This window comes from Geotrypetes seraphini, chromosome 1, assembly GCF_902459505.1.
Source record: "Geotrypetes seraphini chromosome 1, aGeoSer1.1, whole genome shotgun sequence".
NCBI lineage: Eukaryota > Metazoa > Chordata > Amphibia > Gymnophiona > Dermophiidae > Geotrypetes > Geotrypetes seraphini.
The window spans coordinates 319,617,163-319,634,733 of record NC_047084.1 but is presented as its reverse complement, the minus strand read 5'-3'; the positions used below and the strand labels follow the sequence as shown (position 1 = coordinate 319,634,733).

At 45.2% G+C, this 17,571-nt stretch overlaps 1 protein-coding gene across 1 annotated transcript in view; it reads right to left on the bottom strand.

Moving 5' to 3' along the window:
- Positions 1–582: 582 nt before the first annotated feature.
- CENPE (centromere protein E) overlaps positions 583–17,571 on the bottom strand; it is a 539,120-nt gene continuing 522,131 nt past the window's right edge. The window contains exons 49-50 of the mRNA XM_033956806.1: positions 13,531–13,820; positions 583–1,041 (exon numbers count right to left, since the gene is read on the bottom strand). Coding sequence (XP_033812697.1) covers positions 941–1,041; positions 13,531–13,820 — 391 coding nt within the window. The 3' untranslated portion in view covers positions 583–940. The remainder of the gene's footprint in view (positions 1,042–13,530; positions 13,821–17,571) is intronic.

The window sequence follows — 17,571 nt, the reverse complement described above, 5'->3', positions numbered from 1 at the left end:
GGGGGCAGAGGCCAGTGTAAGCAGGAGGTGGAAGATGCTGCTTGTGCTGGTGAACATTTCAAGAGATATGTGATATGCGGGAGTGAGGAGGCAGAGAGAGGAGAGGCGCTGGCACCCCAACCAAGAGGGTACCTGGGACAGTCTGCCTCCCTGCCCTCCCTTTCTTACTATACCACTGATCAGATCCACTATAACATCCTTTTTGCAAAAGCATGATACAGGAGAGGTTTGTGATGAAATCTTGTGGGATATTCTCAAAGTGGTTGTGAGGTTCTGATTAAATAGGGAGCCTGTAAAAAAAAGGATGATGGGAGTGGGAGGGTGGGGAAACTATTCCGTTTATAGCCAAACATTACTGGAAGTTGAAAGTCTGTATAAATCTACTTTATCCCCAAAGGTGGGAGTCTAACTACAGCAAGTCAGGACAGAATTGTATCAGTTTCAATTGTAAGAAGTTGATTTTTTATGTGCTAGGCTTAAACAGCATTTGTTTGAATTTGGTAATCTAGTTCTACATTGGCCTCATATCTATGGGTGGTGTGTGTAAATGCTACCATTCAAAAGATACAAGATTGAGGCATATTAGCAATCCATAAATACTCATTTAATGTAATAAAGACCAGCATGATCCATCCAGTCTACCCAGTACTGAACTCATAGGGTATTGTGGTTATATATTTATTTTAAATCATGTTAACAAAATGTAGATTGTAATCAACTGGAATGAAGTACAAACTGTTTGTTATCTGACAAATTTCAGATGAACTCTGACAAGTAGGATTCCTTTTGCAGTATAATCATAGCACAGTTATACCAAACAACTATATTAAACTTTATTAAGTAAAAACATGAACATTATAAGTATATATTAAAAGACAAAGTAGAGCAGGTGGTTATATAAATGTTATAAGAAAACATCCAAGAATGTCAGTATGTCCATTCATGACGGTTTACATTCAGGTACACCATCCTTTTTGTCTGGCACAGTCCACCAATCCTTTAAAGGATCCCTATCTGGCATATTTTCCGAAGGAACTGCATCTATAAATGAAAGCAGAAGACGTTTAGAAAAACTCTTAAGTCAGTCCTAAGTGGTTTCTTAAAAAATTTATTTTAAAAATTTCTACACCGTTTAAATACTCTCCTTGTCCCCTTCCCAGGTATTTTATAATATCCAAACACAGCCATTTAATTCTACATGATTAAAACTACTGCAACATAGTAAAAAAAAAAAATAAAAAAAATCCTATACAATTTTTTCAGAACTGGTTTTAAAGGACAAGTAATAGGCTTAGCAATTTGGTAAAGTAAAGCTATTATACAGTTTTGGTAAGTAACAATTGTAGTCTCCAACAACCATATCACTACTTCATGCATTCTGTAATTCACCGATTGTCCAACCTTCTTCGTTGTGAACCGCCTAGAAGTCATTTGACTGTGGCGGTATAGAAGAATAAAGTTATTATTATTATTAATAGTGACAGTTCCAAAAAAAGTGATATTGGCATCCACAAACATCTTGCAACTTTCACAATATTTATACTTTCTTGAAATGGTTATATGCACCCAAATGAGCCTAGTGGCTGACATTCAAAACTATATAACTAACCAGGAACTGCTCCTGGCTGGTTAAATAGTGTTTTAACACCTAACTGCGGATAATCGGCACAGTTATGTACTAAGGGCGGGGTGTGGGGGTGGTCGCAGGCCTGTGGTCTGCCTGTGTGTGGTTGTTGGCTGCACTGACCCTCACCCCCTCTGACATCAACCTCCTGTTCTGGGGCAGGGAACAAGAAGAGCTGACAGCCATGCCCAGGCCAGAGGAGAAGGTGCTCCGCCCTGGGTTCCCACCCAGCCAGGTATGCCACTGATTTAGTGGAAGATAACTGGTTATTTCCCATAGAATATCTGCGGTTAGCAGCTAACCAGCTATACTGTACAATTGGTTAGGCATGGATATTCAATACCAAGCCAGCTAAATTTAGCAGTTAAAATAGCAGCATAAAGAGCAGGCCTATCTAACTGCTAAGCATTTAACTGGTTAGCATTGAATACTGGCTTGACCAGTTAAGTTGCCATAGTCAAAAATGAAACTGGATATTCAATGCTGGTGACAAAACTGTTACTCATTTGCCGCAGAGTGTTAGTTTGAAGTCTGTTACCTATCTATTCACCAGCTTGCTGTACCTATACAATGCAAACTCCTGATCCAGGACTTCCTGCTGCCTGCTCTGTTATAACTATTTTATTCAGGCCTCATCTGCTGCAAGGTCCTGCTACCTGCTCATTACTCAGTGTTCACTGGCTGGTGCAGAGGACGCCAGCGCCTTACCCAAACTGAGTGTCCATGCCAGTCTTGTAGGTGCTCATAAAGGGGCAACCTGACATGTGGCATGCATGCAGAAAGTCCCATTCTGCATTTCTGAAAGATGACATCACTCACTTGGTATGGATGACTGACTCACTTGTCCTCAGAGAAGTTACAAAATCCTTTGTGATTTTTAAATAAAGACTATCAAAAAATAAGAAAAGTAGAAATGGATTCTAAGGGGAGAAGTGAAGATAGATTATTATTATAAGGTCAAGTTGCATTATGTCGACTATCGCCTATCTATGACGTCAGGGACGCACAGTCAATGAACAAATACGCGTGTTGCATGCAGACTTTGTGGGTAAATAAGGTGGGATGTCAGCAAGTTGCCAATATAGCAACCGTGGCTGTCATAGGGAAAAAGCGTGATTCATCAGGCATTGAGAAATGCATGATCATTGGCTACCAGGCCAAGGATGGCAGCATTTCAGAAATGGCGGAGTTTGTGAACTGTTCATGGGCAGCTGTGGTTAAAGTGTACCATGAGCAGATGAATGGAACTTTTTCAACATCCTGATGTGGTAGCTGTGGGACAGCACAAGCCATAACAAGAAGTTAACGTCAGCTGCGCAAGTTGGTGTAGACTGATCGGCACATTACAATGGAACAGCTTATCATCCAAACAAACCAGAGGGCTTCCAGATGTGTGTCCAAAACAACTGACATGAACCCTGTTGCGAATGGGGCTCTTGGGCAGATGAGTGGTGACTGCACACAAACTCACAAGGGTTCATCCCAAAAAACAGCTGCAATTTGTCCAGGAGTACTGACATTGGACTTGCACTGACTGGCAGAGAGTTGCCTTCTCTGATGAGTCACGTTTTGAGCTCTGTTGAATGGATGGTCTCAACTTGTTAGGCATGAAACCGCCAAGAACAAACAGCTATCAACCATTGTTTGACTTAAACAAGCTAGTGGTGGCAGCGTTACGTCTGGAAAATGTTTTCTTGGTATGGTCTGGGTCTCTTGATACCTTTAGTAGGCACTCTCAACCAATATGGGTATCTCTCCATTATTGCCGATCAAGTACATCCATAAATGTTGATGGTCTTCCCTATGGCTGATGGGATCTTTCAAGAGGACATAAGAACATAAGAAGCGCCATCTCCGGATCAGACCTTCGGTCCATCAAGTCCGGCGATCCGCACACGCGGAGGCCCTGCTAGGTATTCACCTGGCTTATTTTATAGCCAACCATATCTTTATATGCCTATCTCAAGGAGATATGCATCTAGTTTGCTTTTGAAACCTAGGACTGTCGATTCCGCAATAATCTCCCCTGGGAGAGTATTCCAGATGTCAACCACTCTCTGTGTGAAGCAGAACTTCCTGACATTGGTCCTGAACTTGCCCCCCCTTAGCTTCATTTCATGTCCTCTTGTCCGTGTCAAATTGGACATTGTAAATAATCTTCTCTGCTCTATTTTGTCAATTCCTTTCAGTATTTTGAAGGTCTCGATCATATCCCCACGCAGTCTCCTTTTCTCAAGGGAGAACAATCCCAGTGTTTTAAGTCGATCCTCATATTCCAGTTTCTCCATACCCTTCACTAGTTTAGTTGCTCGTCTCTGCACCCTCTCCAGCAGTTTTATATCCTTCTTTAGGTAGGGAGACCAATGTTGGACGCAGTATTCCAAGTGGGGTCTGACCATTGCCCTATAAAGCGGCATTATAACTTTCTCCGATCTACTCGAGATTCCTTTCTTTATCATGCCCAACATTCTATTTGCCTTATTTGCCGCTGCCACGCATTGTGCCGACGGCTTCAGGGTCCTATCTATCAGTACACCCAGATCTCTTTCTTGTTCACTTTTCCCCAGAGTTGCACCTGACATTCTGTACTCGTATTCCTTATTTTTACTGCCTAAATGCATTACCTTGCATTTCTCCACGTTGAACTTCATCTGCCATTTCTCCGCCCATTTTTCTAACCGACACAAATCGCTCTGGAGTTCCTCACTGTCCTCCTGCGATCTGATTGCCCGGCAGAGTTTTGTGTCGTCTGCAAACTTGATGATCTCACTGGATGTTCCGTTTTCCAGGTCATTGATATAAATATTAAAAAGGATCGGCCCAAGTACCGAGCCCTGGGGCACACCACTAGTCACTCTCTCCCAGTCGGAGAACTTCCCATTTATGCCCACTCTCTGCTTTCGGTTTTCCAGCCATTTGCCTATCCATCTTTGTATATCTCCCTCTATGCCATGGCTTTGTAGCTTCCTGAGAAGTCTTTCGTGTGGAACTTTGTCAAATGCTTTCTGGAAGTCCAAGTATATTATGTCCACCGGCTTTCCACTATCAATTTGCTCGTTCACGGTCTCAAAGAATTGGAGTAAATTCGTCAGACACGATTTCCCTTTCCTGAATCCATGTTGACTGGGTTTCATCAAGTCGTGTGTGTCCAAGTGCTGAACTATGCTATCCTTGATCAGTGATTCAATCATCTTGCCGGGGACAGACGTAAGACTCACAGGTCTATAGTTGCCCGGTTCTCCTCTCGATCCTTTTTTGAAAATTGGCGTGACGTTCGCTTTCCTCCAGTCGTCTGGTATCTGACCAGTTCTGATTGACAGGTTTGCAAGTTTTTGCAATAACTCTCCAATTTCAATCTTCAATTCCTTCAAGACTCTCGGGTGAATTTCATCCGGTCCAGGTGATTTGTCACTTTTAAGTTTGTCGATCTGATAGTATATCTGGGCTAAGTCCACTTCAACTGTGGTGAGGCTGTCTTCTATTTCTCCTGCAAACACTTTCTCCGCTTCAGGTATTGTTGAGGTGTCCTCCTTCGTAAAAACGGACGCAAAGAAGGAATTTAGTTTGTCTGCGATTTGTTTATCTTCCTTGATGTACCCTTTTCTTCCCTTGTCGTCCAGGGGTCCCACTGCCTCTTTTGCAGGTTTTTTCCCTTTCACGTATCTAAAGAAGGGCTTGAAGTTTTTGGCCTCCCGGGCTATTTTTTCCTCATAGTCCTGTTTTGCTTCCCTCACCGCCTTGTGACATTTCTTCTGTTCATCTTTATGTTTGTTCCAGGCTTCGGTTGTCTTCGTGCATTTCCATTTTTTGAAAGAGTCCTTCTTTACCTTTATGGCTTCCTTCACCTGTATGGTAAGCCATGCCGGTTCTCTTTTGCCTTTAGTTCTCCGATCTTTGGAAATCCTCGGAATGTAGAGATCTTGTGCTTCTGCAATAGTATTTTTCAATAGGCACCATGCCTGATCTACTGTTTCAAGTTTGTCCACCATCTTCTCGAGTCGTTTTGTTACCATGGCTCTCATGCAATCGTATTTACCCTTTTTAAAGTTTAAGGTGGTGGTTAAGGTTTTGACATGTTTCCCTTTCCCGATGTCAAGTTTAAAGTTGATTACATTGTGATCACTCGTTCCCAGTGGAACCATGACTTCTACTTCTGTTATCGGTCCAGTGAGACCATTTAGGACCAAGTCCAAGGTGGCGTCGCCTCTTGTCGGCTCTTTTACCATTTGCTCCAGGAAGCAATCCCCTAGCACCTCCAGGAACTTGGCCTCCTTGCCGCAGTTGGAGGCTCCTAGTTTCCAGTCTATTCCTGGGAAATTGAAGTCTCCCAATATAACTACATTGCCTGTCTTGCATACTTGTTTGATTTCCTCCATCATTTCTGAGTCAGTGACTTCCGCCTGTCCTGGGGGACGATAGTAAAGGCCAATTTTTATATCTGCGCCATTGCGACCAGGAATTTTGATCCAGAGGGACTCCAGCTTCTCTTTCCTGTCTGTTGTACTCATTCCAACAGAATCTATTTCTTCCTTAACATATAGGGCAATACCTCCACCTTTCTGCCCTTCTCGATCTCTTCTATATAGTTTGTATCCCTGTAGTACTGTGTCCCATTTGTTTTCTTCATTCCACCATGTTTCTGTTATGCCAATGATATCCATGTTCTCATGTCTTGCTATCGTCTCTAGTTCTCCCATTTTGTTTCCTAGACTTCTAGCATTTGTATACATACATCTAAGTTCCCTTCGTGTTACCTTTTTGGACCTTCTACTCTTGGCTGTCCTTACAGTTTCATTTACGGTATCCTTTACTGCTCCTGTGTTATCTCCCATGTTTGCTGTGTGGTCATCCCCTCCTGTGTCTGAGTTGTCCTTTCCTGCTTGTTCTCCTTTGTTGGCTGTGAGGTCGACCTCTCTTGTGTATGAGTAGTGGTCCTTTGTTCCTACGTCGGGGCATCCTGTTGTCCGTGCCATCGACCGGTTGTCGACTGTCGGCTTTCCCCTGTCCTTCAGTTTAAAGCCTTCTCTATTGCTTTCTTCATGTTGCCTGCCAAAACTCTTGCTCCTTCCTTGTTGAGGTGTAGTCCATCCCTTCTGTAGTACTTGCTTTTTCCCCAGAACGCCGTCCAGTTGCGCACGAAGTCGAAGCCTTCGTCTTCGCACCATCGTCTCATCCAGGCGTTGATCACTTGCAATTCCCCTTGTCTCTTTCCATCTGCTCTTGGTACAGGGAGGATTTCAGAGAAGGCCACCTTCACCTCCCTGATCTTCAATTGTCTTCCGAGTGAGCGGAGCTGGCCCTTCATCTCTTCCCTGTCATACTTCCGCCCGCTCACATCATTTGTTCCCACGTGGATAAGCACAGCGGTGTCCACTCCCCGTGCGCCATCTATGATCCTGGAGATCCTGCTGGTCACATCCTTTACTCTTGCTCCAGGCAGACAGGTGACGACTCTGTCCTCTCTTCCTCCTGCGGTGTGGCTGTCCACGTGTCGTATAATGGAGTCGCCTACGATGATCCCCATCTTCTTTATTCGGGAGTTCCTTGGGGGGCGTAGGTCCACGTCCTTGGAGTAGGGCCAGTCATCTTCCTCCAATGATACTCTTGAAATTGTTTCCTGTTCTTTGGGTGGGGGGACATCTTCCTGTGCTCTCACTATTCCTCCTGTTGTGCGGTTGTCTCCTATCTCGTCTTCGTTTTCTTCTGTGTTTGCATGGATGTCTTCTCTCCTCACATGTGTTTCCTGAGTACAGTTTTCCAGCCCTGGGATCTCTACGTGGTGCTGATGGGCTTCCTCTATGAACGTTTCTAGATCCTTGACCTCGTCGTTTGGGCTGTACTCCACTAGAATCTTCCCTTGTGCTCGGATTCTGTCTTCGAGTTCCATCACTGTTCCCTCCAATAGTCTTACCTGACATTTCAAGCTATCCATCTCCATGCATCGATCGCAAATGTATGCCTGGATCCCCGAAGGGAGGTAGTCATACATATTGCAGTCGATGCAGAAGACAGGAAAGCTCATCTTCTGACTTCCTTGGGCTTCCATTTCGTGCTTCACTCGTGGGTTGTCTGAGTGATTTGTTGTGACCTACTGCTGCTCTTTTTCCTACTGATCCTACCTCCCCCTTACCTTCTGACTTCCTGACTGCAAGCTTCCTATTTGAGTGAGTCTGTTTGTGTTACAGTGCCTGTGCCTTTGTGTGCTTGTGTCCCTTGCCTGCTGCTTCCTTGTGTTGCTTGCCTTGTTGTCTCTCTCGTGTGTGCTGTCTCTGCTCTACCTCACCTTGATTGTATGTGCGGGTTGGTTTCTTTTGTGTCTGTCTCTTCCTTACCTTCTGTGGTTGTCGGTTCCTTACCGGTCTGTTCTCCTCTGGTGTTCTTGAGAGTAGCGCTCGTCCCTTGCAAGGCCCTTCGCAAAGGCGCGCCGAACGGCTGGGCGCCGTTGGCTCCTCCCCTTTTCAAGGGGGAGTCCGGCGCTGCCTGTGACGCTTGGGGGGGGCGGAGCGAACTCTCGCCGCTACCCCGAGCCTACTGTCTTCCTCCTCCTGCTTGCTTCGGTGCCCGGCACCAACGCTGCCTGTCTCCTCTGCTTCCTGCTTCCCTTCTCTCCTCTCTCTTCGGCACCGCGTGTGCCGCGCTGGCTCCTCCCCTTTTCAAGGGGGAGTCCGGCGCTGCCTGTGACGCTTGGGGGGGGCGGAGCGAACTCTCGCCGCTACCCCGAGCCTACTGTCTTCCTCCTCCTGCTTGCTTCGGTGCCCGGCACCAACGCTGCCTGTCTCCTCTGCTTCCTGCTTCCCTTCTCTCCTCTCTCTTCGGCACCGCGTGTGCCGCGCTGGCTCCTCCCCTTTTCAAGGGGGAGTCCGGCGCTGCCTGTGACGCTTGGGGGGGGCGGAGCGAACTCTCGCCGCTACCCCGAGCCTACTGTCTTCCTCCTCCTGCTTGCTTCGGTGCCCGGCACCAACGCTGCCTGTCTCCTCTGCTTCCTGCTTCCCTTCTCTCCTCTCTCTTCGGCACCGCGTGTGCCGCGCTGGCTCCTCCCCTTTTCAAGGGGGAGTCCGGCGCTGCCTGTGACGCTTGGGGGGGGCGGAGCGAACTCTCGCCGCTACCCCGAGCCTACTGTCTTCCTCCTCCTGCTTGCTTCGGTGCCCGGCACCAACGCTGCCTGTCTCCTCTGCTTCCTGCTTCCCTTCTCTCCTCTCTCTTCGGCACAATGCAACATATCACCAGAATTGTTTTGCAAGTGGTTCACAGAACAGGACCCAAGACTTCCAGCTACTTCCCTGGCCTCAGAATTCCCTTTAATCCAAATCGAGCACATTTGGAACCACTTTGATTGACATGTTCGATGACTGGATCCACCACTATGCACCCATCAACAACTTTTAGATGCACTGCAGTCTACATGGCTCCAATACCTCTAGCAACCATCGAGCATCATAATGAGTCACTCCCACAGCGTCTGGCTGCTACCCATGTTGCCAGAAGCAGTTATTCTGGATATTTGCAGGTGGTCATAATAATGTGACTCAACTGTGTATTATTTATGTACCGCTTATATCCTAAGCAGTTTACATTGAATAGTAATCAGGTCTTCTAGGTTTTCCTATCTGTCCCAGTGGATGAATGCTGATGGAAGGAGAAGAGCTGTTATTACTCATGTTTAAATGATTTTTATTATTCCAGCAGTAAGAAGCAAATACAAACAGTAGTACCATTCAGGAAATAACATTTTCAACAATATAATCAGTTCCCCTCCCATCCCCCTCCCTCCCCAAGAATCCATGGCCGGTCCAACAGCTGAAAGTGGGAATAAAATCTTAAAGATTCAAAAGTCTACTGCGAGCACGAAGTGTGAGGTCCTGCCAGATGTGCTCCCACACCTGACAAAATTTGCGACCCGGGCCAAGAGTCAAGTCTCCCACTATGCGTCTCTCCAGTGTTGCGTGCACTATCATTAAGGATCTCCATTGTGCATATGACGGGGGATCACGGGAGAGCCAGTTGGTGAGGATGGCTTTTTTTCCCATCAAAAGGGCTCTGGAGATAAATGCTGACATTCCCCTGGGTTTGGGCGAGGCTATATTATAAAATCCAAATAACGCCCTCGGTTGCGGAAGCCATCGCCTTCCCCAAAGCGATGTGGTATATAGGCCAAGATGTCTCCAAAACTGTTGGATTGCGGGGCACGCCCAAAACATGTGACTCAAAGATGCGTGAGCCTGATTGCATTTCGGGCAAGAATGCGACGCAGTAATCTCCATCTGGGCTGCACGTTCCGGTGGAATGTAAAGTCTAAGAACAATTTTCAATTGCATTTCCCAGTGAGTAATATTGGGCCCAACTAACCTTTAAATGTGGTCGGCTGGACGGGTGTTGCTGCCGTCCAGCCGACAGGCCCACCTCGTGGAAATGAGACGGGCCCGCCCCTTCCCGGCCCATCCCCGCTATGCCTAAGGCCTGATTGGTCCAGGCTTCTAGAGCCTGGGCCAATCAGGCCTTAGATTTAGCGGGGATGGGCCGGGAAGGGGCGGACCATCTCATTTCCACGAGGCGGGCCTGTTGGCTGGACGGCAGCAACACCCGTCCAGCCGACCAACATTTAAAGGTTAGTTGGGTGAGGGAGATTAGTTGGGGGGGGGTTTGTCGGGCTTTCCGGCAGGAGGAGTTGGGCATCCTCCTACCGGCGATTATGAGATGGGGGGGTTCTGGGGGATTCTGGCAGGAGGAGTTGGGCATCCTCCTGCCGGCGATTACCAGTTTGGGGGCGTGGGGGGAGGGGGGTTCCGACAGGAGGAGATGGGCATCCTCCTGTCGGCGATTACCAGTTTGGGGAGGTCCGGGGTTCCGACAGGAGGAGTTGGGCATCCTCTTGTCAGCGATTACCAGTTTGGGGGGGAGGGGGGTTCGGGGTTCTAACAGGAGGAGTTGGGCATCCTCCTGCCGGCGATGGGACAGGCGGCCGCTATACTTATTGCAGCAGGGAGATCCCTTGCCGCGATCAGTATAGCGGCCGCGTCTACTTACAATGTAGACCAGCATTTTGCTGGCCTACATTTTAAGCATCTTTTCCTCTACTAGGGAGACGCCTAGGGCCACCTAGGTTCGCCTAAGGCCCTTAGGCGAGCTTAGGTGTCTTGTGGGCCTCCCTAGGCTCCCGGAGGTGCCTTCAATATAGGCGGCCTGCCTGGGGAGCATTTTTTAAAAAAACGTGCATCCCGATTGGCTGATTAGACAGCTGTAGGATGCCTACAGCTGCCTAAAATCGGGACGCACTTTGTAGAATCAGGGCCTAACTGTCCAGAGGTATAATGGCAGTATAAATCAGTTTTAGTTTCTGATTAGAGTTTGGTGGATGTAATTTCAACAAGGGCAACCCTCCTTATTTTCTCCTGTGATAAAGAAAATAGTAGTATTGAAGATATCTTCATAGCTGGACAAAGATACAAATTTTCCCAGTTGTATCCCACACTATTCAGGTATGTAGAAAATCTTTTTTGATCCTGAAATCCCAGGTTCTTGCATCAGGGAAAACTTTTTTTGATAATTATCATTCACTACAAACATCTAATATTCTGCCCTCCCCAATTAATTCTTTTAAAGCAGTACTATCATAAGCAATCCAACCTCCCTCCCCCCCCAAAAAAAAAAAATTTGAATGCTGCTTGGGAAACCAGAAAAGTCAATAGCTTACATTTTGTTTTCCCACCATGGTGCCTGTAACATAAGGGAAGCAATTTTGAATTTAGCTCACACCTTTTTCCAGCTGTAGTTGAATGTAGCTTATACCTTAAGCCAGTGTTCTTCAACCACCGGTCCATGGACCAGTGCCGGTCCATAGAAATTTCCTGCCGGTCCACAGGGCCAGCACATGCATCAGGCCCAAAACAGTGTTCTTCAACCGCCAGTCCACGGTGCGATCGATACGGTGTTATCTTTGAGCCAGCTCCCTCTTCCTAACTGATTCAGTGCACAAAGCTACAGGCAGTGGCTCCTTCGGGCATTCTGCGCCTGAACCGGAAGCCTTCTCTCTGACGTTGCAACGTCAGAGGGAAGGCTTCCAGATGAGGCACAGGACATGCAAGGTGCAATTAGTACTATTATGGGGCGGGGACTGGGGTTGAGATTGGGTAGAGATGGGCGGGGTCTGGCCCACGACTTAGCCCAGTGTTCTTCAACTGCCGGTCCACGGACCGATGCCGGTCCACAGAATAATTCTTTTATTTCTGCCGGTCCATAGGTGTAAAAAGGTTGAAAAACACTGCCTTAAGCTACATTAGGTGATGTCTTTTTCTGAAGTGCTCACAAGATATGTTTGTACTTGTGGCAGTAGAAGATTAAACACACAATTTTTTTTCAGGGGGTACAGTTTCCAGTGCCCAATAAAACTGACTCGTGGTGCCTAAGTATTAATGAATGAGCTCAGGTTTTGCATACCCAGTGCTGCCTTTTCATAGATTCTGTGGTTGGATGCAGGATACCTTGCTATTGTGGGGCAGGTCCTTCAGTGATTACCCAATCCTGAAGAATGGTTTGGAATTTGAGTACTGGCACTTTTTTTGCTAAATAAAATATGCTGGTTAAGTGCCTTGTCCAAGATCACAAGGAGCTGAATTCCCTGCTCTAATCCTTAGGCTGCTCCTCCATGCTAGTAAATAGAGGAAAACAAACTTGGTGCTATCAGGCAAAAGACCTATATACTTAAACTGGAATATCTGGTCATGGTTGAGTAGAAGGATAATCTATTTTTATCAGAATAAGGATGCAGGTTTATGAAATATCAAGTTTGCATTACACATTTAGAATCTTGTTTAAATTATTACCTTTTGATAAAATTATGATAGAAACATAGAAAGATGACGGCAGAAAAGGGCTATAGCCCATCAAGTCTGCCCACTCTACTGACCCACCCCGATAAGTCTAGATGCTAGTGATTCGTGCTATGTAGCATCTAGACATTAAGATACGGTTTGATATTGCTTTTCTGCTACTTTTCCACAAAACCATACTGAGATGTTTATGTTTACTGAAAATTTGTTATACCGCTCCTGCATTTTACTGACCTAAGCGGTTTACAATGTAACAATTAAAAACAGAAAGGAACTCCATAGAACATATTCAGATAAGAAAGGTAGAGATAAAGATACAAATCAAGACGGCATGTGTTTATAGAAATAAGTACGGTAATTACACTGGCAAAATCAAAAACTCAGAATGGTGTCAATGTAAACTTTTTACTGACTAGTGCCTATACCCACATTCAATTTCAACCTGATAAGTAGCACTTGAGGGCATTATATATCATCAGAGTTTTGTAGTCTTTCAAAATTTTCTCCACAGATCATTAGGCTAAAATATTCTTCATTGATCAATGAAGATTATAGCATGAGGAGACAGCTTTGAAAATCTACAAGACTGATAACTGCCCCCCACCTATATGTTTAGAATGCCCTCAATATCATCTAATGACAACCTTGTTCCATGAAATTTTTTAAAAACATACTAGGCAGGCAATTTTTTGGTTCAAAGACCTTAACGCTGGAACCAATTACCTCAACAGCTTCGTGAACAGACATCCAAACCAAATTTTAAATCAGGCCTCAAAACTTTTCTATTTGCGGATACCTCCGCCTAACTGCCACCTGTTCGGGGCAAACCTGAAGAGACAGTATTCATGCCATTATGTGTCATTTTTTGCTATGCTGTATTATTGTAGCTCTCCCCCTATTTTCTTTTGTCACCTCTACTCCCCTTTACTTTCCATTTCAATATTTAGATTGCGAGTCACCTAGCTATCTTTGTACGATGGGCAGGATAGTAAATTTTCAATAAACTTGGAAACTGCTATTCTATTATGTTGAAATTGAATGTGGGTATTGAAATAAATAGTCATAGTAGTAGGTACATACCTGGCAATGTTGCAAAGCAGGAGTTGTCAAAAAACTGTATTGGATGACTAATGTGTAAAGATGTTCCTAAATCAGATACTTTATTTTTGGGAGAATCTAGAATTGAAGTTTCTTGGGACGACAGTGTTTTTAAATGTGAAGATGTGCATTCACTATTTATTACTGAAATCTCAGTCTTTTTGGGAGACATCGGAAGACGCTTATGTAGAACTTCTGTTTGAAGAGGTTGGGAATATTTCATTGCCTTTTCCTTCCATTTCTGAAGTTCATCTTTAAGTAGAGACTCATGTCTGAAGAAAGAAAATGTTTTAAAAACCTGATAAATTTATAGGTACAACATTTTGTATATTTAGATATCACCAAGCTGGAAAAAATGAATACGGTAATCTTTGATAGGCTATCACTGGAAAAGAAAATAACAGAACTTACTTGGATATTTGTGTGGTTAGAGAATAGCAATGAATAATACCCTTCTGGGTTTCGTATTCAAGCCAATATAACCTATCACAAAAATATTAAAGATTTGCTATAGTAAAGAGGGAAAGGGAAGGATGTTTTCCCCCATTCCCTGTACTCATAACCCTAACTTGCTAGTCACCTCTATTCACTTAATTCCTGACACTGCTCTTTCTGTTTTCCCTGCACTTACAAGCCCTTATCCCCTATCCATTCACTTAGTCAGCCCTTCTGCTTCTCAACACTCCCCACTTAGCCCCCCTGACTCTAGTGACACATCTGTTGGCTCACTCACCTGCTCATAACCCCCACATCCACCCACTCAAATTGCAATCCCACTCATAACTCCTAATCTCTTCACTCATTTACTGTCTTTGCCAGTGTTGTGCAATACTTAAAATATATACTTTTGAATCTTAAGTTTCAGCTAAAAATGGATTCATAAGAAAGTCAGCGTATGAGGGGCTGATGAAAAGTTCTCAGCCCAACCAACTTCCTAATTTCTGAGTGCCATTTTGTCACTGTAGCTGAAAAGAGTGTTATTTTATTTTGCAAATAATGCTATGTTTTGCCATTGTTTCAGATCATTGATTGAACCGTGTCAATGAAAAGTGTGGAATTTTCAAGCCTGACATTTCAAGCCATTCCGACTACAAAATAAATGCTCAATTTTGCACCAGTTCGATTTGTCTGCAGATATCGGACTTAATCAACTTGTCCTTGTTTGGTTCTCTAAATTTTTATTGTCTCGCTCTTATTCAGTCAATATTGATGGCAATATTTCTAACTCCTCGCAGCCTCCTTGCGGGGTTCCCCAGGGCTCTCCGCGTTCCCCAATTTTGTTCAATCTTTATATGACTACTTTGAACAAATATAAGTTGTCAGCTTGGGAAACACTCTTTACCTATACGGATGATATCTTTATATTGATTGAGATTGATTTAAATATTACCAATTTAATTTTTAAAATAAACCATTGTATTCGCAAACTTCAAGTCAGGGCTATGTCTGTCCAAATGAAGCTAAATGCAGCCAAAACTAAACTTTTGTGGTTAGGCTCAAAACTGGATTATCTCCCTCCCACTGTACTTTTAGACTCTGGAGCCTCCTTACAAACTGAGTTCTCCTCCAAGATTTTGGGAATACTTTGACTCTTCCCTTATCTTTAAGGATCAGATAAACTCTCTGGTTAAGAAATGTTTTTTTAACTTACAAATGCTGAGGAAGGTTAGATCTCTTTTTCATCAACGTCACTTTTCTGGTCCAATCAATTGTACTTTCTCAGCTAGATTATTGTAATGCTATTAATCTTGGCATCACAAAGTTCTGTCCTCAAAGACTACAATTGATTCAGAATATCGCTGTGGAGCAGATTTATGGAAAAAGCAAATTCGACCATGTGACTCCCTTGCTTTTGAGCCTTCATTGGCTCTCAGTTTATCTCAGAATTCAGTTTAAATGTATACTCAACAATTTAAACTTTCCCTCCCTTCCAAGAAAGGAATTAAAGGAATCAAGAATTTCAGCCTCTCTTTGACTTTTAAATTCTCCCAATTATGGAATGATCTTCCTTTGATTTTGAGGTGTCTTAGTTCCTTTCAATCTTTTCATAAATCTTTGAAAACTTTTCTATTTGTTAAACACTTTGAAAACTAATTTCCATGTATTTTATTATTATTTTTTAGTGTTGAAACAGTTTTTATTGAAAATTCTCAAGGCAAAAATAGATACAGAAAGAACAACACTAACAATATCCCCAGAACTCCCCGACCCCTCCCCACAATCCCCCTCAAAGCAATCCATCAGGAAGGATTAGCCCAGGACCCACAGAACCGTCAGAACCCAACCCCCCAAAAAAACAAACAAACAAGTAAGCTGCACACTAACAATTCTCACGCACAAGGAGAACAGGCCCCATACCAACCCCCCAATCCCCAACTCCCCCCGCTCCCCCTTCCGCAAAACCACCCACCCCCATACCTCCAATCCTTCTATTCCCAACCCACAGACCACCCCTCAGAACTGGGGGAAAAAAAAACAAACCCACCCCTATCATAACCCACACTAGCCCACCATGCCTCTTAGACACCCTAGCCTCCCTTCCCCACCCCCCAAACCTCTCTGCCCTCCTCACACCTCTCACAAATCATTCAGAAGAAGACTGCGACCCTTAGGGTGCAACTGCCAAATATACAGATCCCAGACTTTCAGAAAGTGCTGCCCCCTCTTCCGAGACCCTTTCGCATCTCTGGCTTCCCAACAGGCCAGTTGGTGCACATCAGCTCTCCAAAGCCAAAACCCAGGAGGAGCGTCAGAAGTCCAACATTTCAGAATGCCTTTCCTTGCCACCAGACAAAGCTTCCGACACAAAAGTCGGCTTGCGCCTCCCAACGTCCCCCAGGCCCCGGGAAGATCCAATACCAATTGCTCCGAGGAACCAGCCAGGGCAAGATGAAGCACCTCATGCATATAATGCAGGACCTCCCGCCAATACTGCTGAACCAAACTACACCCCAAAATATGTGACCAAAAGTCCCTTCTCCCTCCCCACATTTAGGACACATCATAGTGAGTGCCCCCCCACAATAAAAATATTGTTTAGGCGTGAGATACGCATGGTAGAGCACCCTATAATAGCACTCCCACAAAACCGCACTTCGAACTCTCTTAATGTGAGCCAAAAAATCCCAAGCCCGTAACGACACCTGTAAATCCGTCTCCCAACCCCTCCTATATCCATCCACCCCTTTACAGGGTTCCACCCGCTCCAAACGTTTGGAAATCATGGAAACTGAAAGTTCCTCCCCTGAGTCCATAGCGAAAAAATTGCGTAATCTAGAGCCCATGTGCCCAAAAATACTTCAACTGACAATAAGCAAATCTATTGCCCCATTTATCCCCCACCCGACCCCGCAACGCATCATACCGTATCAAATCACCCTCTGGCATCATCACAAGTTCCAACTTCCAAACCCCCTCCCGTTCCCAATTAGCAAAAACCACATTATCATTCCCCGGAGAAAAAGGAGCATGGCCCCGCAGCGGGATCTGGTCAGTGACCACCAGATCACCATTTAAGTGACGCACTAGCCAGATCCAAGCCTCCTGCAGAGATTTCACCACCAAGCTGACGTCAGAGAAAGGGCGGGACTGCCGGAAGAGGAAGCAGCGTAGACATAGGGCTAAGAGAAGGGGCAGGACCGCCGGCAGAGGAAGCAGCAGGACGACGGTAGGCAGCTTCTACATGATGGGGGGGGGGTGGCTGTGGGGGTGCGAGCGGTCCTTCGGGGTGGGGGTGCGGGTTCGAGCGCGAGCGGTCCTTCGGGGTGGGGGTGCGAGGGTCCTGCGGGGTGAATCGGACGTCGGGGGGGGAGGGAACTATGTAAAAAAAAAGGGGAATAACGCGCTCACGAATATAACGCGCATGGTTATACTCAGTTTGTAAAAATCGTGTATAACGCGCGCGTTATATTCATTAAAATACGGTAGTTAATCTAGACTGCCCAGTAAAATGGCTAGAATTGTACTTGCCACTGTATAAGTTATCCCCTTTATGCCTTTGTTTAGAGTTGGACCTGCGGCTAG